The sequence below is a fragment of the Pteropus medius genome, unplaced genomic scaffold (assembly GCF_902729225.1).
Source record: "Pteropus medius unplaced genomic scaffold, Ma_sr-lr_union100, whole genome shotgun sequence".
Lineage (NCBI taxonomy): Eukaryota > Metazoa > Chordata > Mammalia > Chiroptera > Pteropodidae > Pteropus > Pteropus medius.
In genome coordinates, this window is record NW_024342471.1 from 9,801,400 (window position 1) to 9,828,485 (window position 27,086).

General features: G+C 43.0%; 2 protein-coding genes, 1 long non-coding RNA gene and 1 pseudogene across 8 annotated transcripts in view; 2 read left to right on the forward strand and 2 right to left on the reverse strand.

Annotated features, from left to right (window-relative positions):
• The first annotated feature begins 995 nt into the window (after window positions 1-995).
• Window positions 996-2,316, forward strand: LOC120603377 (40S ribosomal protein S15a-like; annotated as a pseudogene).
• On the reverse strand, window positions 1,678-14,628 carry DSN1 (DSN1 component of MIS12 kinetochore complex). Of its 4 annotated transcripts, XM_039864269.1 has the most exons (11): window positions 14,482-14,626; window positions 12,678-12,726; window positions 12,123-12,449; window positions 10,036-10,109; window positions 9,330-9,402; window positions 7,544-7,631; window positions 6,032-6,091; window positions 5,561-5,635; window positions 3,995-4,142; window positions 2,996-3,083; window positions 1,678-2,450 (listed from the first exon to the last, which is right to left on the reverse strand). In XM_039864269.1, the coding sequence occupies exons 2-11, from the start codon at window positions 12,709-12,711 to the stop codon at window positions 2,347-2,349; spliced, it is 1,071 nt and encodes a 356-aa protein (XP_039720203.1). In that variant the 5' UTR covers window positions 12,712-12,726; window positions 14,482-14,626; the 3' UTR covers window positions 1,678-2,346. The 4 variants fall into 4 exon arrangements, with proteins under 4 accessions (XP_039720203.1, XP_039720206.1, XP_039720205.1 ...); XM_039864272.1 differs by lacking the exon at window positions 12,123-12,449 and having other exon boundaries at window positions 14,482-14,628; XM_039864271.1 differs by lacking the exon at window positions 12,678-12,726 and having other exon boundaries at window positions 14,482-14,622.
• Window positions 14,629-14,657: 29 nt separating this feature from the next.
• LOC120603627 (uncharacterized) lies at window positions 14,658-16,887 on the forward strand. Its single transcript, XR_005653050.1, has 3 exons — window positions 14,658-14,934; window positions 16,309-16,467; window positions 16,578-16,887. It is a non-coding gene; the product is annotated as an uncharacterized LOC120603627 (long non-coding RNA).
• Window positions 16,888-17,193: 306 nt separating this feature from the next.
• Window positions 17,194-27,086, reverse strand: part of MTCL2 (microtubule crosslinking factor 2) — a 68,107-nt gene continuing 58,214 nt past the window's right edge. For all 3 annotated transcript variants that reach the window (XM_039864256.1, XM_039864255.1, XM_039864254.1), the window contains one exon: window positions 17,194-25,143. In XM_039864256.1, the coding sequence (XP_039720190.1) occupies window positions 24,991-25,143 (153 nt within the window). In that variant the 3' untranslated portion in view covers window positions 17,194-24,990. The remainder of the gene's footprint in view (window positions 25,144-27,086) is intronic.

Here is a 27,086-nt window from a genome sequence, read left to right on the forward strand (position 1 = left end):
GTTCTACTCTGGACAATATTATCCACTCTCAAGACTTTGATAACTAGGTATTAGTAACTTCCAAATTTTATCTCTAGATTTTTCAGTTTTCTGGTTTAGTTGACTTCTTTGCTTGGTATCCCAAATTGAACTACTAGCTTCCCTATCTCATTAACGGCTCTATTATCCACCCAGTTGTTCAAGTTTTCCCTCCCGCCATCATACCGTCACTGTTCTAAACTTATTTAACCCCGGTAGCATCCCTGTGCTTTATAGTTCCCATCATTCTCCTAATCTTACATATGAGGTTAAATAGATTTTTCTTGTTACAAATGGCAGAGATAGGCTTTTAACTACATGCCTATGTTCCAGACACTATGAGGATCTTACCCCACTCACCCACTGCCAACACCTAGTATAGGCCATCATTTTCCATCTAGACTACTGCAATAGCCTAACTGGTCTCTCACAACCATACCTTGCTTTCTCCTGTTCTCCACACAACAACTAAAATGATCTTTTAAAAATAAAGTCCTGATCTCATCTCTCCCTCTCTTAAAACCCTTCTGATGACTGAATTTGTCTCAGATGGCTCTTCTAATGGATTCAGCATGCTTACGTTACTATTTTTTAAATATCCCAGAATGCTTCATTCTCCCTCCTCAGGTCTTTGGAAATGATCTTTTTGCCTCAAATACTTGCCCTAGTTAACTCCCTTATCCTTCTCAAATCAACTGAAACATCACTTTTGCAGAGTTGTTTCTTCTTATTCCGTGTCCCCACTAGACTGTGAGCATCATGAGAGGAGGTCCCATGTCTGCTTTTGTTTTTTGCTCTCTCCCCAGTTCCTAGAACTGTGCCTGGCATACAGGGGAGGGCTCTGTAAATATATGAAATAATAAGGAATGTAAGTCGAAGCAAGAAGATATCACCTCTCACTAATTGGTGCTTAGGCCAAAGTTTAAGACTTAAGATCATGACTAGGTATTTAAATGAAACAGGTTTTGTCCTACTAGGAGGATCAGAGAATAGGAAACATTAACACTCTTTCCACCATCTTGCCATGCCACCAAATGGTATGCATGAATGTCTTGGCTGATGCATTCAAGAGCATCAAAAATGCTGAAAAGATAGGCAAACGCTAGGTTCTTATTGGGTCGTGCTTCAAAGCCCTTGTCCAGTTTCTGTGATGAAACACAGTTACATTGGCAAATTTGAAATCATTGATGATCCCAGAGCTGGGAAAATTGCTGTGAACCTCACGGGCAGGTTAAAGTATGGAATGATCTGCCCTAGATTTGATGTGCAACTCAAAGATCTAGAAAAATGGCAGAACCTGCTCCCATCTCGTCAATTTGGTTTCATTGTACTGACAACCTTAGCGGGCATTACAGACTATAAAGAAGCAAGACAAAAACACAGGCAGGAAAATCCTGGGATTCTTTTTCTCGGGATGTAATACATACATGCAAATAAAATGTCTCAATGGACAAAAAAAGAAAAAACGAATAAAAGAAACATTAACAATAAATTAGTTGTTTTATCAGTAATTAATGCTGAGGCATATCTCTACACTACATTGTTCACTTCCACATCTTGGTAAAGAAAATAGGATTCTTTTTTCTTAAAGAATCCTATTTTCTTTACCAAGATGTTCTCCTTTTTAATTTTTTTTTACACACTCAAAATATACACAAAGACAAGGAAAATCTTTTAATTATGTACAATTTTATAATGCAATTATTACCAAATATAGAGAACAATGAAAAGGAATACTTAGCCCCCTTCTTGAATCCAGAATTTAAGATGCTGACTCAATATTAAAAGCTGAAGCACACTATAGGCATTAGGACATAGAGAATAAGTGGTATTTCCTTCGATTTGTGAAGTGATATAAGTATCCACATGATGTTAAACAATGCCCACAATTTCTCTACCTGAAGTCACCTCAGGGCCACACTAGAAAATTAGTCTCATTCCTTTACAACCAGAACCCAACTTGACCCCCAAAATGTTTCACTGGATTTGACCCTGAATAACTCTGGAATGATTTGAAAAACATCTACACAAGATGAAGATTTCTGATGACAAAGAATATTTAAAAGAATTGGCTACTAGTTCTTAAGGTCATTCCAAAAATTTAAAGTATTTGCACATTCTTGGAAAAAGTATCTATACAACATTCTTTTGGATACATAAATGTTGAAACTTTTAGAAAAAAATCTAAGTGCTCTATAGTCGGCCAGTTATTCTTAAAGGCAACAGGGCAGATATCAACGGCTCATTTGCCACACAGTCGCCATGCACTGGAACACCCTTCCCATTTTTCTCCTCTAGCGCACCTTGTGGCAGAAAAGCTGTATAAGGTCACTGACAAGATTTAGAGCAATGTGCAGTAGGCAGCTTTTGTAGCTGGAGCTTGAGAAGTTTTCGAGCTGGTGAGGGATCTAATTGTTGCATGCTTCTCTTCCCTGCAGAGGAAAAGAGCCAAAAAGTAAATTTCAATTAAATGCAAATAACATTTATTGAAAACGTATATGGACACTGTGCCAGACACGATAGGCATTATAATGACAAATAAGAGTCTCTGTCCTCAAGGAGATGACAGTCTGATAAGAAAGCCAGCAGTAACTACAACCATAATATATGTGATGAATAAGAAAAGGTATATATAGCAATAATTTAGGGCTGGAGTAGGTCAGAAAAAGCTATGGAGAAATACTATCAGTGTCACTTAGTGGATTCTTGAAGAATGAAAAGGGGGAAAATGCAATGAGTATTAAGTCTTGGATTTACTAAAATGAGATGGTTTGTGGGGATTTTATTCTTAGTCTACTATGCTTCTGTGGAATTTACATCTAAAATTTCTCATTAACTTTGAATATCTACAACATAATAGTCATTGTGAGGGGGAAAAAAATCATTTGATGTAGACCTTATCTCTGAGACCATATTCTTTCAAGGGCAGTTTGTATCAGAGGGTTATCCCTCTGGTCCCTTCAAGAGACACACTTACCAAGCTGTACTGACACCTTCTGGAGACATTGGGTACCTTCGTCCATAAAGGTATGCAGCTGCTTGACTGATCCTTGCAGTTCGTCCATCTGCAGATGAAAGATAGTTGCAAGCTTTAAGGGTCCATGGCTTCTTTAATGTCCCTCAAACGTACCAGGCAAGCTCCTGCTCAGGAGCTTTGCTTTTGCTGTTCTTTCAGCCTGGAGTGCTCATGCCAGGCGTATTCTTTCTGATCCTCCGGATCCACACCCCTTTCCCACACCACTCTATGCCCCAGCTGGCTGACCTGGATAATGTCTAATAAGATCCTATGTCCTGTGGCTTCTGGGTGGGTCTGGTCAAGAAAGAGCCCTAGTGGGAGGAAGCTGAATGAGCTCAGGGTATTTTTACTCAGGCCTGCTCCGGGAAGGATGATCTTGAGTTAGCTGTCTCTCAACAGAAGGTCATGGCTCTCTCAGAGCAGCCTACTGTGTGACTTTCTCCCCAGTGTGACTTTCTGCCACAATAACTGTTCCTCCCCTCCTCCCTTCAGGCAGTAAGAGCTTAGCTGCCTCTAAGCCCTAGGTTACTTCACTAACCCTTGTGGTTTCCCAATACCCGCACTTTATACATAGCCCCCTTATAAATAAACTCTCCTTGAATTACCCTTTCTTGACTGCTTCCTGTTAATACTTGGAATGATACAATATTACTCTTCAAAATGTCCTCCTGGCTCACTTCATTTCTTTTTAGTCTGTTAAAATGGCATCTTAGAGGGACCTTCCACACCTGTTCTATATAGCAATCTACTGCCCTCCCTGTACTCTCTCTCCCTTACTCTGCTTTATTAGCACTTATCGCCATATATTTATTTTTTATCGTCTCTCCATGTTTTGCCAAGGTAGAGTTAAATATACTTATCTCATCTTATTACACATATTCTCCAGGTCTTTTCATTTCCAAGGATGACAAAGTAGCAAAGTTGGATAACTCAACCAAATATAAACATGAGCCAACTCACCACCAACTCCATACAATCAAAGATTTTGCTCTGGTTCTGTAATATCTCCCGGTAGTCAGGCTTTGTGTTAAGGACTTCAATCTGAGAAGACCCAAAACATGTTGTAGGTTCCACTTCAACTTCAGTAATTTCGGCTGCAGTTGCTCCTCTAAAAACAAAATAAAACAAACAAAAAAAGAGCTATTATTTTCTGGGGAAGACATGAAAAGATGACCTAGGGAAAAAACCTCCAATAAGACTTTATTAACCTGTCCCAATACTTTTCCACCTGACTCCTTATTAACAAGGGGTTCTGGAACAATTATCCATTATTAATGTTTTTATACCACTGAACTCCAGGAAATGCTAGAAGCTACATGTCAGTTGACTCTGCCTAACAGTAAGGTCCATTTACAAAAAGGACTATAGGTGGGGTGGAGTAAAGCCAAATCTTGCTATTCTGAAGTCAATGTCTATGATCTTTCACCAGAAGAAAGCTGGGCCACTTCAACTACCTAAAAAAAACAGTATGATAAGGAGTTCATGAAAATCGATGATAACTCTCTATTAACAACTACTACAATTTACTGAATGCCAGATACTTTCCATTTAACTTCATTTAACACTCACAATAACCCACTCAGGTAGGTACTAACATTATCTCCATCTTCAAACGAGGAGCTTCAGGCTTAGACATTAAGTGGCTTGCCCAAGGTCACAAAATGAAGCAATAATTAGGATTTGAACAGAAACAGCCTGCTTCCAGAAGCATTCCTCTTAACCAATAAGCTATGCCACATCAAAAGTTTTTATTCTGAAACTGCCATCTTATACATTACCTATCTTCATGAACAGAACATGTAAGGGGTGACTAAAGATAACCATGCTTGGATTGGGGAATTTTTTCAAACCATATTTCTCAAAGCACCTCTCTACAAAGAGGCTACTTTTGCAAATAGGGTTTTGGTTAAAATTTTATAGTTGGGTTTCTAGCTAAGATTCTATATGGAGAAAAAGCTTAAAGTCACTGGCTTAGATGGTCAACTAAATCAAAATCTAGCACTTTCTCACTTTCTTCATGTTAAAGACCCAGACAAAATCCTCTCTCCTGTACAGCCTCTTCCATCACCTTCGAGTCTTTGCATCTCCATGAAGGCTCTCTGAACAAGGTTCTCTCCCACACTTGACAGCTGGGAGAACCTGACCAAGGTTCTCTCCCACACTTGACAGCTCTCAAAGGCCAGATATTCACTCAAGTCCCCTGACTATTATTTTTGACCCAGCCCCAGGTTGCTGGGTACAGGGTAGAGATGTGCCTGTTTCCCCCAGGATGGGGAACAGCAGCGAAAGACACAGAACAGAAGCAATTCTGTTCTACGACTGAAAATAGTGTCACCAACCCTCCCCTCCTTCTCCTGACTCTCCATTATGGTCAGAGAGTGATAACAGACATTTTATAGAGCTTTGATGAGTTGCTTGGCTTATGAGAAAGGATTCATCATTCAAACTATGCTAACAGCTATCAATTCAAATCAAACTCCACACAAAGTAAAAAGATAGCTTCTGATGTCCAGTCGTAGATCTAACCTGGATACGATCTCATCAGCCTCCTTCTGGTAGTGTAGCAAGAGCTGATCCCAAGTCTGACGTTCTAAAGAAAACCTATAGAATCAGGAAAAAAAATTTCAGTTAATTTTTGATTATCTGAATCACCCAGGGCAACAAGAAGCACATTAGGTGCCTACTCTGTTTCTAAGACATGAATAAGAAGATTATTAAAGGATAAGAAATCGAGACCGACTCAGAGGAAATTAATTTAGTCAAATCAAACTTGAGTTCTTAAAATCAAATTAATATCTTTATTCCCCAGACTCCATAATATGAAATTGGCCATCAGTACAGGCCAAAAGATACCAATATGCAGCTTTCTAACTTCTAGTATTGACATACTAGTACTGACACTCAGAAAAAGATGTTTATTATTCATTTTCTCAGGTTTAGTTATTGTCCCCAGATGAATTTAGATTTTCCAACAAAGGTTCACTGATTTTCACTTACTTTGTTATGTATTCCTTCATCTCAGCCACTGATGTTTCCAGAGACAGATCTGAAGCTTTTCTAGAATACAGATAGGACTTTGAGATTAACACAAATCTTTCAAGAGCACTTGCTTTTAATATGACACCTTATATAATTTTAATGGCAATAAAACATGTTCAGAATTTATCTTTAAGAAATTAAACCAATATTTATTCTTGGACTCTATCTCACTTTTGCACTAGGTCTCATCTTCTATTTCTTTCATCAATTCCAATTCACAAATGGCCAGATTAACCTTTCTTAAAATATTCCTTTAATTTTTTTCCTTGCTTAAATACTGCGACTGTTTACTGCATTTATAAGAAAAGTAAAAAATCCTTAACCTGGCACTTAAGGCTCTCTGTATTCTTGCTCCATTCAGTTCATTAAGTTTGATTCCTCCTGTTACCTTTTATCTATTCTTTGCCATATAATCCCACTCATCCTGACCCTAAATATCTGGGGTCTTCGATCTCTAAACTTTTGTTCACATGAATTTTTAGTCCCTTCCCCTCCCACTAATCAAAACCTTAACATCTTTTAAGGCCCAACAATACTTTTTCATATGACTATCTTGTCTTTTCACTTAAACTGAAGCTATCACAGGACAGGGATTATGTTTTACTTATATCAATGGCTCAGCTCAGCTGGATAATTAATCCTAATGGAAAGGCAGGCACTGAAAATGCCAAAATTTTGCAGATATACTTGGTACTCTACCTGACAAAGACGAATTAGTTGTGCCATCTTTCATGTTTTTCTACCAAGGCCTGTGACACACAGTCTTTATCACTGTGGGCTGAGATGCAGCAGCCAACAGTAGCTTAAACATACTGCATTAAAACAGATGCTATGTTGAGCCAAATATTTTTCATTTCTTGAATACCAATGTTAAGTTTAAGGATTTTTGGAAAAGCAGACCTTTACAAAGTCAAAACTAAAAAGTTTATGATGTAAGCTCTACTGACAAGATTTGTTGCAGGGCAGGGGTAGAGGGCTGGGCTCCATCCCTGTAGAGGAACTGCAAGTTTAAGGCTGGGATTTCTAAATTTCTCCTAATATTCTTACTTTCCAATAGCTAAAAAACACAATTTGCATGGCTAGCAAAGATCTGAAGAATGCTTTTCCTATTTATCTTCCCATGGCTGGTTCTTTCTCACCATTCAGGTCTTTTAGGTCTCAGTCCAAAAGTCAATTCAGAAGAGGTCTTCTCTGAACCCTACCTAAGCCACCCCCTTAAGTTACTATCATTATTGATCTTAGATTATCACTATCTTAAATTATTATTTTCTACATATGTCTTTCCAATTAAAAATGTATAAGAAAAGAGACCTTGTTTGACTTAGTTATCATTATATCTCCAGTATCTAGAAGAGCCTGGTATGTAGAAGATGCTGGATAAATGTTTGTTGAGTAAATGAACAACTGACTAACTATAATAAAAAGTCTTAATTCAATTATAATTTAAGACAGAAGGGGAACTGAACTTACTCTTTTGAATCTTCAAAACATTTCTGTAGAGTGCCATTACTTTCCAGGCTGTCTGCAAAATGTTTTAATTCTTCAGAAAGAGAAGATGCTAGAGAAAATAAATTTACCTGTTATAAAGAGAATATAAATTTTCACAGCAAGCTGTTGACAAAGATGTAATACACTTTAAGGGGTCTCAGCTCTAGGGTCCCACGTTACACTCTGGCCCTCTCACTCATTCAAAAAAGTGGTATAAATATGAAGAAAGATTTTATCTTTTTTCTTTAGGTAGGTATAGATAAAATAGAAGACAACTCTTCTTTATGACATTTATTGATAGTGTTTTTTATACTTTGCTGGTGAAAAAGCAGTTAAAAAAGGTATATCAGCACTGACAATTCTTTTCAAGAGATGTGAACTGCTGGCACTGAAAGGAAATATGTTACAGAAGTCAGGCAGCAAGTCAGGCAAGAATGTAATAAAAAATGTTAAAGGCAAATAAAGAATTATGGGCATATGGTGAAAACGGTTTTCTGCTTATGCCTGGAAGAGTCCATAATTACATTCAGGTGAAGAATGCATAGGGGAAAGGATACATTAAATAGCTATCAAGACATACCCTGACATATCTACTCTAATTATGGTGATGGTCCAATTCTGAGATAAACAATTTTAACTGATAAGTCTGAGTTCATGTATTTTCTAGGTCTTTTAAGTGGGTAAAATCTAGTATTCTGATCCTGAATAATGGTATAGTTACACTGTAAGAAGAGTTACTTCCCAGAAAGCTGAAAATTGATTCCTAGGAAAAAAATATTTATAACATATCAGAGATGAAGAGCTAATTTCCTTAATATAGAGAGTTCCTACAAATCAATATAAAAGACCAAACATGCCAATTTTAAAAACTGAACAAAGGATACAAACAGAAAATGAAGCACATATGGTTCTAGAAAATAAGAAAAAATGCTATCCTCTTCAAAAGAAACAGATTAAAACTACAAAATACCTTTCCTCAACTACAAAATACCTTTCCTCGCCTACGAAATAGTAAAAAATCTGAACTGTTTAAAAAAAACCGTTAGTGAGTGTGACAAAACAGGTACTTGCATATAATGCTGGTGAAAGAATGAAATGATACAACCTTTCTGGAAGGCCATCTGGTAATTCTTACCATTTCATTTGACCTATTAATTTCAATTCTAGCAATTTATCTTATTTTTATTTGCACACGTGCCAAAAGGCTTGTGTAAAAAAGGTATTCATTACCCTATTCATTGTAATAGCAAAAGAGTGAAAACCCTGAAAGTCCATCCATAAGAAACTGGTTAAATCAAATATGGTACATTTATAAAATGGAATATCATGTGACTACTAAAATGTCAAGACAGCTCTATATGTGTGAAATGGAGTAATATACAAGACAAATTGTTAGGTTAAAAAAAAAACAAGACAAGGTAAAGAACAGTACAGAGAGTATTATTTGATTTTAATGTATAAATGTTTGCAAAGGCAGTATCTCTGCACTGATACACAGGAAGCTGGTGGTAATGGCTGCCTCTGTGGAGAGGATGTGAGACTGGAGTTTGGGGTGGGAAGCAGGCTTACTTTTCACTTTTATACTTTCTAAACTTCCTTAACATATGTTCTTATTTTTTTAAATGCAATTAAAAAAGAAAGGAACGGGGGCTGGTTTTGTGAAGTACCAGCTCCTTTAAATGGGGATCCTAAAAATGGGGCTTCAACTGACTTTAACAAAAGGTACAGCTCAAGGTCAAAGCTCACTCGTCCATTCTTAGGAACTTACCTTTGGCTCGGAAGCTTTCAAGACTGAAGCCCTCAGTGCCCCTTAAGAAAGGTTCAAGTTTCTGAACAGAGAACTAAATAAAGAAAAGCATTTTTAGTACGACAACCAAGATTTTCTAGGCCAGTCCCAATGACGCTCATGAACTGTTATGATGTTTAATAAATATGAAAGTAAACATGATTTAATTTTTATACCTAAGATCTTTTTCATATAAACAAATAGTTTAGGAAAAACTCTGTTAGTAAGACTATTTTTATTTTTAGTTTAAGCAAAAAATGGTCACTTAATTCACACAAATAACTTGCTTATCTAAACTGATGTAATTACCAGTTAGCCAAATACCGACTTAGTGTGTAGTCAGATCTCAAAGGTCTGCTTTAACTTAGATTTTGACCTCCGCTCACTTTAAATTTCCATCATTTCCTGTCATTTGCTGCCAATGGGCAAAAGATATGAGATTGGGGAAATCTCTCAGCTACTCAGTTAGCAGCAGCACCAAAAGGACTGATAGAGAGCATAGTCCAGAGGGAAATCAGCTGCTAGGATTAAATCTGGCTTTTAAATTAATCTCAACTAGAGAAAGACATCTCTTAATCTTAACAGATGCAGCACACAGGACTGATTTCTCTTTGGGACTATATAGTAACAATTTAAAAAAAAAAAAAAAAAAGGAAAAGAAAGCATTTCCCAATCCCGAGAATCTCACCTGGAAACTGGAAAGCAGGAGAGAACCAAGCCGTTTGCTTTCTGCTAAGCTGACACTGATGGATCTGCTGAGTTCTAACATAAAATATCACATTTAAGGAGCTGGATACTTACAGTTAATAAAATAAAAAAAAATTGAAAAATTTCCTCTCCTGATGCAGTCCAACTTAAGGCATGAATGCCCAAGCAACCTTCTCTAATTAAAGAGAGAATTCATATATAATCACATCTGATTTTTTTTCAGGATCGCCAAGGAATGAAATTTACCTATTAGTGCACCCTAACTTTAAAAAGTTACAAGAACTTCTTATGTATTACATTAAACTCTTGTCTTGTTAAACAAGGGAGATTAATAATATAACTTTTTTAGTGTTTTATATTCACCAAAGAACAGAGATGGGAACATTTGAGCATTTTTATGACAGGCCCTGCAGTGTGCTCTAAAAACACTGTCTTAAGAGTCCTCTGATAAACTATGACCTCCATTTTACAAATGGGGAAACTGAAGCTCAGAGGGGAGATGACTTGTTTGAGGCCAGAGATTGATGAAGTGAGATTTCAGTCCCAAGACTGTTACCGAAACCTGTTTTTCCCAGTAATACCTTGCTGCCTTTTTATAATGACCTAATAATAACGTTAATAGTAATTTGTTGAACACTTACTATGTAAAAGGCTTTTTATTAAATGCTATACACACCTCATTAAAACTCGAGACAAGTATCTTATCAATGCCAAGTTACAGATGATAACACAGAGGCACAAAGATTAGGTAATAGGTAACTTGCCCAAGGTCACAAGGTGAGTCAGCCTAAATTGGATGGGCATTTTATATAATTATGCCACTGAATCCTCAGGATGTATATACTGTTTTTTTCAATTATGTCTATTTAAAAACATCACTTATTATTCAGCAAAGTAAGTTTGCTTTGAGAATTTGAGAGATACATATCTTTTGGTCCTCTACCTTCAGCTGGTTGTGTTTTTAAAGTTCTTTTGTCTCCTCTTTTGATTACTTCTCATTACTATTAATCAGGAAACACAGGATACCTTCTGCTTATAGCCAAAGAAATCTGGCAAGTGGCCAGGAATAACTGGAGGTGACCAATCTTATTACTTCAGTGATTTTCTGTTATACAGAATTTTAGGTGCACATGCTCTGGAATAGTGATAAAGGTAGGAGTAATCTTAAGGAACTGCTACTGTTTTCTTGGCACACCTATGGAAAAAAATACATGAGCATAAATGTGGCAGCAATTTTCTGATATGCTAAATGGCTGTCTTTATCTAGATTTCTTGTTAGATATCAGGCTATCTGGAAGTGAGGTAACATCTTTAAAATAATCATAATAGCTTAACATCTGAGCTATTTACTATGTGACAAGTACTGTGTTATACATATCAATGCATTTAATCCTCACACAATCCCATAAAATAGGTATGATTTCATTCCATTTACTGACGATGACCAAAGGGGATTAAGGAACCTGCTTAAGATCACATAGCTAGTAAGTTTTCCCTGAAACATGTTAGACTTTCCACATTAAATCTTGTACTTTAATGCTTATTGATTTATCATTATTAAATTATTATTATAAACGCACACAAAATCACATTCAAATACGTATCTAAACACTTGGTTTTCACTCTATGTATATTTATGTACATCTTCCCTGAGATATTTTCAGTGATAAAGCTTAAAATCAGGTAGCAAACCCATCTACCTTCTGTTTCACTTTAGGATATGAGGCAGAAAGCCATAGGAAGAAATCTTTAATGCCTCTCATCCCAACAGAGGTGAGCATTGAACAGTTGCAAATTGGAATTTCTGTTCATGGTACAGGTTACAATGGGCAGCTAATAATGATATAAATAGCAATAATAGTGAATGCTTATTAGGCGTTAGACATAATATTTAAAATATCCCTCTTACAGATGAGGAAACTGAGGCTCAGAGAGGTGATGTGATTTACTCAGTCACATAGCTAGTTAGTAGCAAAGTCAAGTCTATCCTACTATGCTCTTTCTGTCATACCTCACTGCCTCTTATCTGAGCTGCAACTCCACTGTCTTATATATGCAGCACCCCACCTGTGATGCCCTGATGAAAGGGAGGCAGTGATTTTCGCCGGTTCATTTCTTTCATACTTGCTCGCCGCCAGGATTGCCTCCTGTCTTGATGATGGGCAGACTGTTCTTGGGGGGACAAATGAAGGGATGTGGACTGAAGTCCTTCCTGGTGGCTGAGATCACAACTGCCCTCTTTTTTAAGGCTAGAGTCAAGATGAATTCTTTCCTTTGAAACACTTTGAGTCATCTCCAGAGAGGCAGATGATTTATTACACACTTCCACAGGGCTGGGATCTGATTCCAGTTGATGATCATGAGTCTTAGACGTCACTTGTTCCTCTTCCATCGCTTGTTATAAAAAGTCAAAATACAAAATCAAACCCATCACAACTAAGTATCTGGGCAAAAAGATGGAGAAAAAGATGTGTGCCCCAGATCATGGAAACACTGAGAAAGCACCTGTGCAAATATGTGAATATGTGATTCCAAGTCCACCAGAAGCCACGAAAGCATTTAGGTATAGCTGAGAAACCTGCACCCAAGGCAAGATGTACTGAATTTCACTACAGTACTCACCTTCTACAGAGTCTGATCTAGTCACTGAAGTCATCCTGGGTGGTAAACCCTGAAAACAGAAAACTGAGGTGATCTGTTCTCCACATTTAAGCCCGTCTCACTAGGGCTTTACTACCTTAGAATAGGCCTTGTGCTTTTCAGCCTCTCTAAAGTGCCCATCTCTGCCCCATGAAATTTAGCTCCCTGACAAGGCCCAGCACAATGCCACCTCACCTACCACCTCCACAGACTATCAGCAGGGCTCATTACCTCCTCTGAATTTCTAGAGAACTTACCACTAGGAATGCTCATCTCTTCCTTAACACATATCTTATCTTATTTCTCAATTGTTTTGAATTGAATTTGTCCCTAATTCCCTAATTCAGCTAATGGCATTAAGATCTACATCGTCTTCCAAACTAGAAAAATCACATCAACCTTTACTTTTTATTATTAACTCTCCATATCCAAAATCCTGTCCATTCTACCTCCAACAGTCTCTCTAAATCTTTCTTTAAATTTATTGAAATAACATTGGTGAATATTATATAAATTTCAGGTGTACAACTTTATAATACATCTGTATACTCCATTGAGTGCTTGCCATCCGAAGCCTAGTCTCCTTCTGTAACCATATACTTGAATCTCATTACCCTCTTTGTTCTTCCCTAGTCCCCTCATCTGGTATCCACCATTCTGTTATCTTTATCTATGAGTCTGTCTCTAAATCTTTTCTCCATTTCCAGTTCTTAGTTTAGTTCATTTCATAATTTCCACCACCTCCCTCCCCTTTCCCCAAATAATCTAACAGCCTCTCCACTAGTTTTCCTACATCCAGCACTGTTCTTCTACTCATTCTTTGGACAGCAGTAAAGATTTTTGCAGTGTATTCAACACTTTTCATAAGCTAGTTCCAATCTAGCCATTCTTGCTCTCTCCTGCCACTCCTGTTTCCTGCACCACTTTTGAATCTTTGAACATGGCCTGTAAAACGTGTTCATCCTTCCCAACCTAGCCCAGATGTGTAGGTTTCACACCACTTCTCTTTAGCAGAGCCGGTTGCTCCACCCCTCGGTCTCTCTAGCACTGGCTGTAAAGTCTGTTTATGTTTGTCTCCCCAGAAAGAAGGCAGGGACCCGACTGAGGCATCTCTACACCTACCATGCTTACCCCTGAATTTCAGCAGAAATCTGCAGGGGGCGTGGCTTAAAAAGAAATGAATATAGGTGGAAGGACAACATGGAAAAGATAACAGAACAAGAACCGGGTAGGTCAAGGATCTAAATCCTCAGTTACGACCGTAATCACAGACTCAAACCTAGATAAAAACAGCAACAGCAATAATCGTCATTTGTTAAGCTGCTTGTTAGGTGCTTATTATATGTCAAGACCTGTGTTATATGTAAGTGCTTTATTTGCATCATTATTTTATCCCATTAATCCTTTCCACAGCTTCTGTACAAAGTACTATTATTCACCTCTTCTTGCAGATAGGGGAACTGAGGTTCAGAGGGCAAAAGGCTGGTTCAACATTGTTACACTGCTAGTCTAGGGCAAAGGAGAAATTCGAACACAGGCCTGTGACCCACCCCAACCCTTTAACCACTGTTCAGGAGTCTAGACCGCTGGCTCTGCAAAAAGGACGAGTGAGAGAGGCGCCGCCCGCCTTCAGATTTCCCAGAGGAGGCCGCAGCGCCCCGGGGGACCCGCAGTGCCCGCTGTCACACGGCGGCGACGGGACTGGGTGGGCAGAGATCCGATGCCAAAAAGGCCGTTGCGAGGGTGAGTGGGGCCTAGTCTGGGGAAAGGTATGCGACTTCCTGACCTCAGAGCGACGCCCGTCCAGCCTGGAGCCTCCGTTCTTGAACTACAAGGCCGTAGGTCACTCTCCGTGGCCTCCGCTGGGTCACCCCGGGACCCCCTGCGCCACTGCGACTCTCTTTCTACTCCACCAGGTGCTCCGTCCACAGACCACGCCCCGCGCCCCCACCGCCGCTTCCGAAACTCCCGCCAACTAAGGGCGCATGCGCGACCGGCGGCCTCCCGGGCACGCGCACGCGCACCCAGAACGCCTGCCTGCTTCAAAGGCGCATGCGTAAACTGGTTTTCAACGCTCTTACTAGCCCGGCCTCCGGGTCCAAATTCTTCCACGCCTAGGAGTAGCCACGTTACCACCTCCTCAGCTACGCGGTGTCAGGGCAGTCCCTGCCACACCATCATGATGTTTGACGTCCCATGGGTCTAGAACCCATTTAAGATGGGAAACGGGCTCAGAGAGGTACTTGCCAGAGGAATACAGTGCATCAGCGAGCATCTGAAGCTCTGCTCCTGTCGCTAGGCCATGTTTCCTTTCCCTTATTCTTAACACCAAAAATGTGGACCATGACTCTCTCAGGGCGGACTGGAGCTATGCGCTCAGTTTGCTTTATCCAACTCTACTCCTGCTCTAGCACTTTTTTTCTTTTGTGGCCCTTTCAACACATGGCAAAGTTCAAGAACCCTCCTTTGCAGCCCCATTGCAGGCCGCCCTCTCCCCAAACTGCTTGCGTTGCTTCTCTGCCCACCCCACCCCCCCATAGCTTCTTGCCTCTGCTCCTTGGAGAGCCAATTCTCTCTACCTGGGAATCCCTTCCCTGCTTTTTCCTGGCAAAATTCTCTAATTTTAAGCATCACCTGAGGATTCATTTCAGCCTTTTCTGAGGTCTCAGGCTGCAAACCAGATGCCCCTTCTGTATTCCCAAGAGCCCAACCTGTGTCTTTCCCACCATCCCTTGTTGGCCCCAGAGAGCAGACTGCTTCCTCAGCACCTAGTATGATGCCATGAAAATGTCCCCTTGCATGTACAGTTCTTTCTTTCATATCTGAAACCTCTCAATGTTGAATTATGAGCAGTCCACAAAATCTTAAAGGGAGTGGCAGCTGGAACATAACTGTGGTTATTCTTCCACAGCAGCTGCGGTCCTTCGAAAATTTTTCTGAGAGGCCAAAATCTGCCTTCCTGAAATTTCCACCCTGTGGTTCTAGCCTGCTGGCTTCAATAGCCATCTGAAAGCAGATTTGCTTTTGGTTCCCTGAATATAAGTTTCTGGGACTCAGTGGTACCCAGTTCCTTCTGTGTCCATCCCCCTCCTTTGACTCCCCATTCGTCATTGTCTCAAGAACAGAACAGTGTTCTCAGCCAGGGTGGGCCACCCTAGAGCACAAGCAAAAATATAGCCTCATGGAACCCCAATACTTCCTCTATCTCCTTCCCCTGCCTTCAATTCTTCGATGGCTCCATACTGTCCACAGAATATGCACATTTGTCCCCTCACAAGGCACTGTGTGATCTGACCCAGCCTCTTCTTCATTGTTCCCCACTCCAGTGACATCAAATTTCTTACAGTTTTCCAGTTCTGCTCTGCTGTCTTTCAACTAGGCTATCACACATACTGTTTCCTCTGGAACTATCTCACCTTAGGCTCTTGCCTACAGCACACCACCATCCCCTTCGTGTGGTCAACATCTCAACCTTAGGTGCCAGTTCAAATGCCCCTTCCTCTGTGAAGCTTTTCCTGATTTCTCTTGGCTCCCTGAGCACCTGAGCACCCTGGGCTCCCCCAACCCCCATACCCCCTCCCCAGCCATTGACATTTGCTTCTCTGTCTTCCAGGCCCATCTATCTATAGTATCTTCAATGCCTAGCACACGCCTGGCTGTTGGTCCTTAAAAAAAAGAGATCTATATTTTTATGAGGTAGCCGGCTTCCAGGATGGCCCCCCCAAGGATCCCTGCTTCCTGGTGTTCATGCCCACAGTAGTCCTCTTCCACAGTGCGTAGGATTGATCGGTATAACCAATAAGATACTGCAGAAATGACAGTGTGTGATTTTCAATGTTTAGTCATAGAAGACATTGTGACTTCTACCCTGCTCTCCCATAGATCACTTGCTCTGGGGGAAGCTAGTGCCATGTTATGAGGATACTCAAGCAGCCCCATGGAGAGGTCCAAGTGCGACAGAACTGAGGCCTCCTGCCAACAGCCAACACTGACTTGCCAGGCATATGAGCCACCTTACAAATGGATCTTCCAGCCCCAGTCGAGCCTTCACATGATTGCAGCCTGACTGATACCTTACTGCAACTTCAGGAAACCCTGAGTCAGAACTATCCTACTCCTGATTCCTAACCCACAACATCTGTGATATAATGTTTTGAAATTAATTATACCGTAATAGATAATTTAACCCATGTCTAAAGTGTCCTTTATTTCATGATAAACTTTAAACAGTCTTTTGTAGAAAAGGTTCATTTCCATTTTTGAGCACTCTGCATTTGTTTCTCAGTGGTCATATCACATTCAGTGGGAGACTCTGAGATGTGAGCAGCAGGGAACACCCGGTGGTCCCTCCCAAGTACCCCTGAACCAGTTAGCAGATTGTGGCATTTGTAGGTTTCCCTCCTTTCCAGGGAACTGGAAGTGGGCTAGTGTCAGGTTTCAAATCCGCTTGAGCTTTACCCACCCCACTAAAGAAATCAGAGGAGGCCAAGTCCATGGATACTGTTCATATGACATACTTTATTTCCTCTACAACCATTAAAAACCCTTTGTAAGTTTACACTGTACAGTTATTCTCATGTCTGAAATAAGACGTGGGGGCAGGGAAAGCTGGTGGATCGGACCACAGTCGTCCTAGCACCTAATCCATCCTAGGAAGGAGCGTTTTGAAGACAGAAGTGGGGAGGAGAGAACAGTGGACAGGAGAGGTGAACAGTTTGGCCCAAGGATGCCCTTGGTCCCTTCCCTCCTGAAGGTCTTTCCCTGGGTGTCTCCTAGGGTCCATGACTGTAGGACCCACACCAGGAAACTAGGCTGGGCAGGAAAGGGGCTTCACAGTATAGGCAGGGGTTAGGGGGCGGGATGAGAAGAAAGGACAGCTTCTGGCTCCCTTCCCCAGTTGCTGGGGGTTGGAGCCAGGTTTTTTTTGGCACTATCTACAGGGTCTTCCTGGAGGTGGGAGGAGGAAAAGAAGGAGTTGGGGATTTATGATTCTTTTCTTGAGGAGTTAGGTTTCTTCCCATGTGAAGAGAGGCCATGAGCCTGTGGTGAGGTTAATGGTTAAGGGATAAATGGTCAGGGTCTTTTGTCTCCTGCCCCCAGGACACCCACCCTTTGCTTGGCTGGCACAATCCTACACAACCTTTCCGCCCCGCCACCTACACACCTTTTTATAAAACCCAGACAGGTGGGAGAGGTGAACAGAGCTAGAACCAAGCCAAGGGCAAAGAAAGGAAAAACATATGCTGTCTTCCAGTCCTCCAGCTTCCAGAAAGAGAAGAGAGTTTTGATTGTTTTGTTTTGTAGGGCAAGTGGGAAGAGTTCCTAGTCTCTCAGGAGTCCAGCAGTTGGTGTTTCTCATGAGTTCCTGGTCCAGGCCAGCCTCAGTCCCTCACCAGGCTGCACTAATTGCTACATAAGTCAGCAGATGGCAAACTCCTGTTATATCAGAATCACTCAGAGGGGCTTGTTAAACCCCAGCTTGCTGGGCCCCATCCCAGAAGTTTGAATTCCATAGGTCTGGGGTAGCACCAATACTTTGCATTCCTATGAAGTTCCTAGGGGATGCTCTAGCTGATTTCAGACACCTCATCCTCAGAACCCTGGTGCCCTGAGGCAGTTCTAGGAAGCTGGGCCATAGCTGGAAAGGCCTAGCCTTAGAGGCACCAAGTAACCTGGGAAGCTGCTAGAAATGGTCTTATGGTGAGCCCCCTGTGCAGAGAAGTAAACTAAGGCACAGAGATCAAAGGCAGAACTGAGAAAGGAGCCAGGATACCAAGGTCCAGTGGAGAGGGGACAGTGATGCAGGACCCCAAAACACGAGCAATGCCTTGGGGCCCTAGGGATCACCCTGGTGCTCATTATAAAATCACACACCCAGCTTAGCCCAGAGAAGTTAAGCGGTCTTCCCAGACCTGGGCCAGGTCTCGACTCCTGGCTGAGGTTCCTCTTTACGGAAGCAGTTTGAGTGGTGTCAGAATGTAGTGTGACAAGGCAGCCAGGCCTGACTACCTTGGCCCTTCAAGTAAGCATAGAGAAAACCAAAGCTCCTTTCCTTTGGGCATGGGGTCCAGAGGGCTGGTGAAGGACAGGAAGAAAGGGGAGCAGGGATGATGGGATAGAGAAGGGAAGGTCCAAAGAGGGTGAGGGAGGAGTGGGGAGACGCCCTGGGCAGGGGACTCAGGCCCAGCACCATGTCCCCTTTGTTTCTTGAACTTTGCAAACTGCAAATGATTTTGGCAGGGGTAAGGGGCAAAACCAGGGTCAGCTACAGGTTCTGCCAGGACGACTTGTTTTAGAGCTAGTGAGGCCCAAGGAAGAGCAGAGAGGATGGTGGGATGTCAAATGGACAGATGACCAGGGAGAGAATCCAAGCCAGGCTGCATCTCCTCAACCAAGCCATGAAAGACTAGGCAGGGTAGAGACCAGAAGTGGAGATCCAAGGGCCCCCCACTACACACACACCACACTCTTAGTGGAATGTGCTGGGGTCCTTCTGGGAGGCTATAGACAGAGAAGACAATGTGACTCAGGATGAGATTGGGGGATGCCTTTCTGGGCTGGGGGTTGTGGGGCCTAGCCCAGTGAGAAGGGCTGGCAGGGCTGGAGCCACCTGAGGTGTTGGGGAAAGGTATCCCTTTGGTGTGAGAAACATGAAATAAAACACATGAACCCAGAAAAAAAAAAACCCAGATCTGAAAGTGAACCTCAGAGTTGGGAGACCACAGCTGAGGGCACTTCTCAGGAGTGTGAACCTGAAGGGGCAGCGAGGTGGGTGCCTAGGTTACGGGGAATCCATGGGAGGAGAGGCTGTTCTGTAAGGGCTGAGGGATGGGTGCTACAAGTAAGCCCAGGGCCCAAAAGAGGAAAATGTGGCCATTGGCCAGGGCCACTCGGTCTGCTGGCAGGAACCAGCAGAGAAGATGAGGCAGGAGGAGGCAAAGCTTTGGAGGAAGATGATAAAAGAGAGGATGGGTGAGAGGTGGGAAGTGAGCAGACAGTCCAGAGAGAGGAAGAGGCTCAATCAAGATCGCAGGATGGCAGTGCAGTATCTCATCCCCCATTGGGGATGCAGAACCTACTGAGAATTAGGAAACCTGGGTTCTGGTCCTGGCTCTGCTTTTAGTTTGCTGTGTGACCTTGGGTGCGCCACTCCCTTCTCTGGGCCTGATTCCTCATCTAAGAACTTGAAGGAGTTTGACACAAAAGGACAAAGAACACACGATTCCATTCATATGAGGTACCTAGAACAGGCAAAGTCAAAAACAGAAAGTAGAATAGGTTACCAGGGTCTGGGGGCAGGGGAATGGGGAGTGTTTAGTGGGTAATTTCAGTTTAGGATGATGAAAAAGTTCTGGAAATTCAGACTGGTCATGGTTGTACAATACTGTGAATGTACTTAAAATGGCTAAAATAGGAAGTCTATATTATGTATATTTTGCCACAAAAAAAGTGAGGGGGTTGGTCCAGATGATTTTGCAGCCCCTTTCAATGAGGAGGGTGAGAAGGGTGTCACCCCCCTCCCCGGGCCAGGTCACCTGGGGTCTGGCCTGGGGACAATGGGTGTGTTCAGACCACTTTTCATTTGTGTAGAACTTTGTTTTTCCAAGTAGACTTGTAGGCACAGTATTGTATTTGGTCCTCACCATAGCCATGTGAGGTAGAAGGACATTCTCCCCACTTTATAACTGGGGACACTGAGGCATAGAGTAGCCAAATGATCTGAGGCCAAGGTCATTCCAGTTGGTAGCAGTTTGTTATTTTTTTTTTAAAGTCATCTGGAAAACGTCCTTGCACCTTAGGTTTACCTGTTGAAATACCAGCTGGCTTAGTGGTCTTTGAAGAAAGGAAATGGGCTATAAATTAGTAGCAGAATTGTCTCCTGGGGCAAATATGCTTGCTTCCCATGACTGGTTGATAAGAGTTATGAAACCTGATGTGTTTCTCTTTTTACCATGGATGCCAGGAAACTCAAGAATGAATTTTAATTGAATGATTCTGGAAATTACATCAGATAGATTGAGGGGATGATAATTCTTGCTTTTGATTTTCTATTTATGTTGTATTATTAAACTAAGATTTAAAAATATTCTATTTCTGTGGTATTATGCCTCTGATTATAAATTGCCTCTGATGTTTTTTGGAAATTCTCAAGGTAATTAAACCAAATCAGAGCTGGGTTGAGGACTGAGTCCCCTAATTCTAAGCACAGTAGTCTTTTTAAGATATAGCATCATGGTTATTGGTTAAAAGAAAGATGGTCTAATTGGTCAGGGCTATGAACACAAATATGTAGGTTCCTGGCCCAGAAAGTGTGGGTGGGGCCCAGGAAACTGCATTTTGAACATGCCCTCAGAGGATTCTGATGCAAGGGGTCCCCATGCCATTTTCTGGGACACACAGGTCCAGTGATTCGGGGTGGGCTACTTTCATGTCTGGGTTGGGCGGTGGCATGTTCTGGGTGTCCTATATCCACACAAAGCCCGCAGTGGGGCAATGCGTTAGCACAGCAAGCAGGACAGAGTTTAGGCTGGGGGATCTAGTAGACCCAGGTTCTAGTCTAGACTTGATGACTTCTCAGTTCGGTGACTCTGGGCTGAGACCCGCACCTCCGTTTCCTCATCTGCAAAATGGGAGCACCAACCCCTTCCTGCCAAGGCTGCCTCCCAGAGTCATCCCTGAGAGGCTGGAAAAAGACATGGGATGAGGGAGCAATTTCTAAATAGTAAAGTGCTCTGGGCAGAATGTGCAAGGGACCATTATTATTATTAATGAAGAGGTCAGTTTCGGGGGCTGATGAGGCTGGAAGTAGGGCACATTCTGGGTGGGAGGAGAGAGGGAAGAAGAGCCTGGAAGGTGGGTGGGCAAGAGGGGAACGCGCTAGGTGATGAAACTGACATGTACATGGGGCGGGTATGATGGAGCCATGTGGCAGCCAGGGTGTAAGAGAGTCAAGTTCTTGAGCCCTCGACTGTGTCACTTGGGAGAGCAGCTGGTAAAGGAGTGTCTCTGGGGAGGCCAAGGGGTAAGGCCCATTCTAAGTTCTTAGAAAGCAAGATCTCTTAAAGGTATTTTGAAACTGGTCAGCCTTTGGTGCGGAAAGAATTGCGGGGAAAGGGCTGCTGGGGAGACAGGGAATTGGATTCTGGTGCTTTGTGCATACAGGGTCTGTATTCCTTTCAAATACAGACGTCATGGCCCCCAGGAGGGTCTAATTTGGCTCTGGAAAAAAGTCTGATATAAGAAACATGAGGTTGCCCAGTTTAGGGTCAACCGTGCCAACTGGTCTTCCATTCCTCCCCTCACCAAGTCGTGCCGACACCATGGACCCAAGCCTAGAGATCTATAGTGGATTAGACCCCAAGGTTTCTTGAGACTTTGGTTGAAGAGAGTAGAGATGGGGAAAAAGGAGGAAGAAGGTTAGGGGAGGAAGAAGAAGAGAAGGAGGAACGTGCCAGGAGTAAAAATGGCAGAGGGGTAGTAGAAAGGGGAAGGAGGTAAGAAGGGCAGTGTTCCTTCCTGGGTCCCCAATGTTCCAAGGGGAATTCCTACTGTGAGTCAGGCAGTTTTCTGCTTTGGGAATGTTACCAAGACTTAAAAGGCATCTGCAGAAACAAACATAGAAATTACATTCCAAAAGAGTAGAGAGTTTTTACAAACCAATCCCCCCACCCCCAAAAAGAAAACACCAGTTACTAATTAAAATGCTAAAAATCAAACCAAACCAATATTTACACATAACATTTTCAACCCCATCAAGCCCCATGTCCAGAGGCTTCTGTAGGAAGAGTGATGAGTGACCTTGCACAGTGGCATGCAGGAAGTAGAAACTGGACTTTATAGGAAACCAAGATCTGGAGCCTCTGACACTGGCTGGGAGCTGGGCGGCCAGATGCTGAGACATGAGGGATGGCAAAGTCAATCTTGGACGAGGATGATGGTAAGGCTGAGCGGGTCCATAGGCCACAGGGTTCAGGTCTCACGAGGATTTCTCCCTCAAGGCTGGGAGTGTGGACTCCTTGGCCCTCTGTAGCTCGGGGAGGTAGCAGAAGGCCTCTGGTGGCTTGTGGCCTGTTGTGAATCCCCTCCCTGGGAGATAACCTTGGAGGGGCCCCCTGACCTCTCAGGTGGGAGCATGGCATCCCAGAGGGGCTTGGCCCATGGCTCCACTGGCCTGTCTGCTCTGCCCACACAAGTCAATATGGCACGAGGAAGTGGCTGGACAGATATGACTCTGGTGTTCTGCCACTAGGGAATGGAGATGAAGGACTTTGGGTAACTGGTCCAGGTGACCCTAAAAGGGCAGAAGGAGCAGGTGGGAGTGCAGAGCCACCTCCAGAGTCCTGGGGGCAAACTAGAAAAGCCATTGGCTTTTATTCTTCCTGATGGGGAATTCCATAGATGAACCACTTTGTCCTGGCATTTCCACTCTGGGCCCCTAGCCAGTTACAGGAGGGCCACATATCTGCATATGTGTGGGCATGTGTACAAACAAAATGGGTTCATTGGTGCCAATACTGCAATGAGCCCTGCTGCAATCCATCTGATGGCTTGAGTAGCTTGGGATGTGGGGAAGAGTGGACAGTGGAGTTAGGGCTGAGAGAAGAGCCATGAGAGGCCATAAGGCTAAGGAGAGTGGCTGGTGAAAAAGGCTGGCAGACTGGTGAGAAGTGAGGCAGGATGGCAGATACTCTCAGATCCATGTGCAAAGCTGCAATAACAACATTCTCAAGGTTCAGTCCTGTTTTCCTGCAAATTCTCACTTGGGGAACTTGGAGAGATCTCTGTGCTCTTGGTAGAGCCTTAGTAATTCATAGTTGACTCATAAAAAAGGTGTGAGAGGGAGGAAGGAAAATGAGAAGGGAAATGAAGAATGTTTGGGAAGCAGTGACATTGGTCCAACCTTCTAGCCTGTCATTGAGCATTTACAGACTGACTGCTGAGCGCTGGGCAAGTACCAGGTGTTGAGTGAAAAGCAGTGCTCTGAGGCCAATGGTCAGTGGTGTTGGGAGAGCAAGCTGCAGGGCTCCAGCTCTGCCGGGGGGGCTCCAAAGCTGACCAGGAGACCATAGCTCGGCTGCTGAGCTGCCTCGTCCACATGCGGGACCCCATGCCTGTCCATCGTGTTAAAAGCCTTGCAGTGTCCCAGTGGCAAGAATACATGTCTCAACCTCCAATAAATTACCTTAGGGACTTTGGGGTAAATTAAATTATTAAAATAAAGTAAAACCACCTTAAATATTTATAGTAAGAAAAATTCAAATAAACAACATAGGCAAGAAACGTGTTTCCAGGTCCCAGTCTACCGCTGTGTCCTGGAGCACCGGCCTCCTGGAGTGCCCCTTGGCTTGGCCTGGCCACCTGGGAGTCTCTTACTGGGACTATCCTCACTCTCCACCAGCTACAGGATGTAAACACAGTGGAGAGGTGGCGCCCCTCCAGGGTGCCACGGAAAGAGGCCCCAGAGATCAAGGCAGTGGGCATTTAGGCATTTATCTGTGCACCAGGTCTTGAGAGAGATTACCTATTTCTGTCCTCAAGGACTCTCCTGGGAAGGTTGTCACCTCGGCAAGGGAGGCAGTTCCAGTGGCTCCCCAACCCTGAGCCCCACGCATTTGTCTTCTTGTCCTTGCTGGATTCAGGTCTGGGGAGGGAGATCCAGGGCTCCAGGATTCCAAGCAGATACTTGGCCCTGGCCACTGCCCTATCATACCCCCTGGAGTCACAGCAATCCAGAGCAGCAGGGCTGGGAGGAGGAGGCGGTAGAAGGAAGGAAGGGATAGGGATCATGCCCAGCCCAGCTCCACCAGGAACCCCAGGCTGAGCCGAGGGCAAAGCCTGTTCTTCTTATTGATGTTTCCCCTCCCCCAAGAAAGGGGTGTGATTGGCAACTAGCATCTCCATGAGCCCTTTCCCTGCGGGCTGTGGCCAGAAGTGTATCCTTTCCTGGGCTCTTCTGAGAAGTGGGTGTGGGCAAAACCAGGCAAGGCTCTCCTTTAGGACCCAGGGATAAGCTCCCAGTGGATCTCTCTGGAGGAGCTTGCTTCCGAAGCCCAGTTTCGGTCTTTCTCTCACTCACTGCCTTCTCCTGGGTAGTCAGAGATCGCCACCCAGTGGTCAGTAGGAGATCCCCGCTTTACCTGGATGGGAAAGCTGTTCTCTAGCAGTGGTGCAGCTGCTGTCCCCCAGGACGAGGTGATGCAGAGGGCATGGCCCTCCTCTCTGCTGGTTCCCTTCGCTGGTTCCCTTTCGCTATCCATTTGACTGGGCTGGTTGAGGCGGGGAGCTCGTTGCTCTGTCACTCGCTGGGAGGGGCTGCCCTCTCCTCCCCACCCCAGCTGGACTCTGAAGGGTGCAGCCTGCACTTGGAAGGAGAGTGGCGGATGGCAGAGCGGGATGACCGGGCGAAGCAAGAGGTGAGAGACTGGGTGCTACAGTCACAAACAGCATCCTAGGAGGAAGGAGGGAGGGAGGAAGTCAGGAGGAGCCAGGAGACACTGACTACCCAGGGGTTAGATGACCAGCCAGGCAAGGAGTCTGGGCTCAGCCATACTCAGGATCCAGTTCCCAGGGGCTACAGCCCCTCTCCTGACCAATTTTTTAAAATTGCTTTTCTTCCATTAGAGCAATAACGAATGTTCATAAATAACACTCCAGAATGTCACAAATTCTGGAATATACAAAGAAGAAAGTGGATGTTGTCTGTGGTCAGTCCTACACATCAAAGATAAATTCTCACCACACTGCATGCACGTACAATTTACCAAAATGACCTCATCCCTTATAGCCTATGCTGCAATTGCAAAACACGAACACTTTTTGGTCACCATGCATGTTTAGAACTCCTTTTTAATAGCTGTCTACTATTCCCCTGAGTAGAAATGCCTTGATTTATCCAATTCATTTTTTATGTGCATTTATGTAGTTTCTATTTTTTTTTATTATTACCAACACACAGGGACAATGGTTGAAAGTGCTGTTACAGAACTAGAATACTTGGTTCAAATCTGAGTCCTGCCACTTACCAGTTGTGTGACCTTGGATAAGTTACTTAAATCTCTGAGCCTTGATTTCCTCCTCTCTAAGATGAGGAACATGATACCTTTCTTAAAGTTGTTCTGAGGGTTAAATCAGATATTATATATAAAGCATTCAGCATAGTGCCTATTAAGTACTTAATAAATGCTAGCAATTTTTATTAATAATGCAATATATTTCTTTATACAAATGTTTTATCTCCTCTGTATTTCCATAGGTACATTCCTAGGAGAACTACTGGTCAATGAGTAACATGTGAATTTTATATACTGAAAAATATTTGAATCAACATTCAAAATACAGCCAGCTTTGTACCTTTGTTACCTGATGTAGGTGTGGTATATGGATGTGATGGTTAATTTTATGTGTCAGCTTGACTGGGCCTCAGGGTGCCCAGATATTTGGTCAAACACTATCCTGAGTGCTTCTGTGAGGATGCTTTTGGATGAGATTAATATTTAAATCTGTAGACTGAATGAAACAGATTGCCTTCCTAATGTAGGTGGGCCTCATCCAATCAGCTGAAGGCCTGAGTAGAACAAAAAGTCTGACTCTACCTGAGTAAGAAACAATTCTTGCTGTTTGATGGCCTTCGAGCTGGGACATCAGCTTTTTTCCTGCCTTTAGACTCAAAGTGAAATATCAGCTCTTCCTGGGTCTCAAGCTTGCCTGCCTTCAGACTAGAACTACATCAGCTATGTGTACTGTACACCACCGGCTCTCCTGGTTCTCAGACTTTTGGACTCAGATTAGAACTAAATTATCAGCTCCCTTGGTCTCTGGTCTGCTAACTCACCCTGCAGATCTTAGGACTTGTCAGCCTCCATAACCAAATAAGCCGATCCCTTATATTATTGGCGTAAACCAATCACACACACACACACGGCCTACTGGTTCTGTTCCTCTGGAGAAACTCTAATATAATGGGTATGTTCAGTCTGTGAGAAATTTGTGAGCCATATTCTTATGATATGCTCAGTATATATATTAAATTTAAAAGTTCTTAAAAAGTTAAAAAATAGAAATAAGTATTTAAAGGATTTTCAAAAATGAAACCAGCTGGGTGAAAGTATAGAGAAGTAAAGCACTCAGCACACAACACTGGGGTCTGTAGAAATTGGACAAGCTTTTTTGCAAGACAAGTTGGCAACATTTATCAAATACCTTTAAAAATTTATATTTTTTAATCCTGTAATCCTATTTCTGCAACTCAAACCTAAGGAAATAATCCGAAATGTGGAAAAATGTTTTTGCACCAAGATGTTCACCACAGAATTATTTATAATAGGGAAAAATTAGAAACTACCTAAACATACAATACATACCACTGGGCCAATCACAGCCCACTCCACTCCT

Bases quoted from the DNA above. Each gene is read 5' to 3' on its own strand.
- DSN1 (XM_039864269.1), bottom strand. From the start codon at position 12,711: ATGACTTCAGTGACTAGATCAGACTCTGTAGAAG. The intron at 4,143-5,560 runs GTTAGATCTACG...TTTTGTTTTTAG, and splicing joins GCTGATGAGATCGTATCCAG to AGGAGCAACTGCAGCCGAAA. The intron at 3,084-3,994 runs GTGAGTTGGCTC...TTTCATCTGCAG, and splicing joins TTGATTGTATGGAGTTGGTG to ATGGACGAACTGCAAGGATC.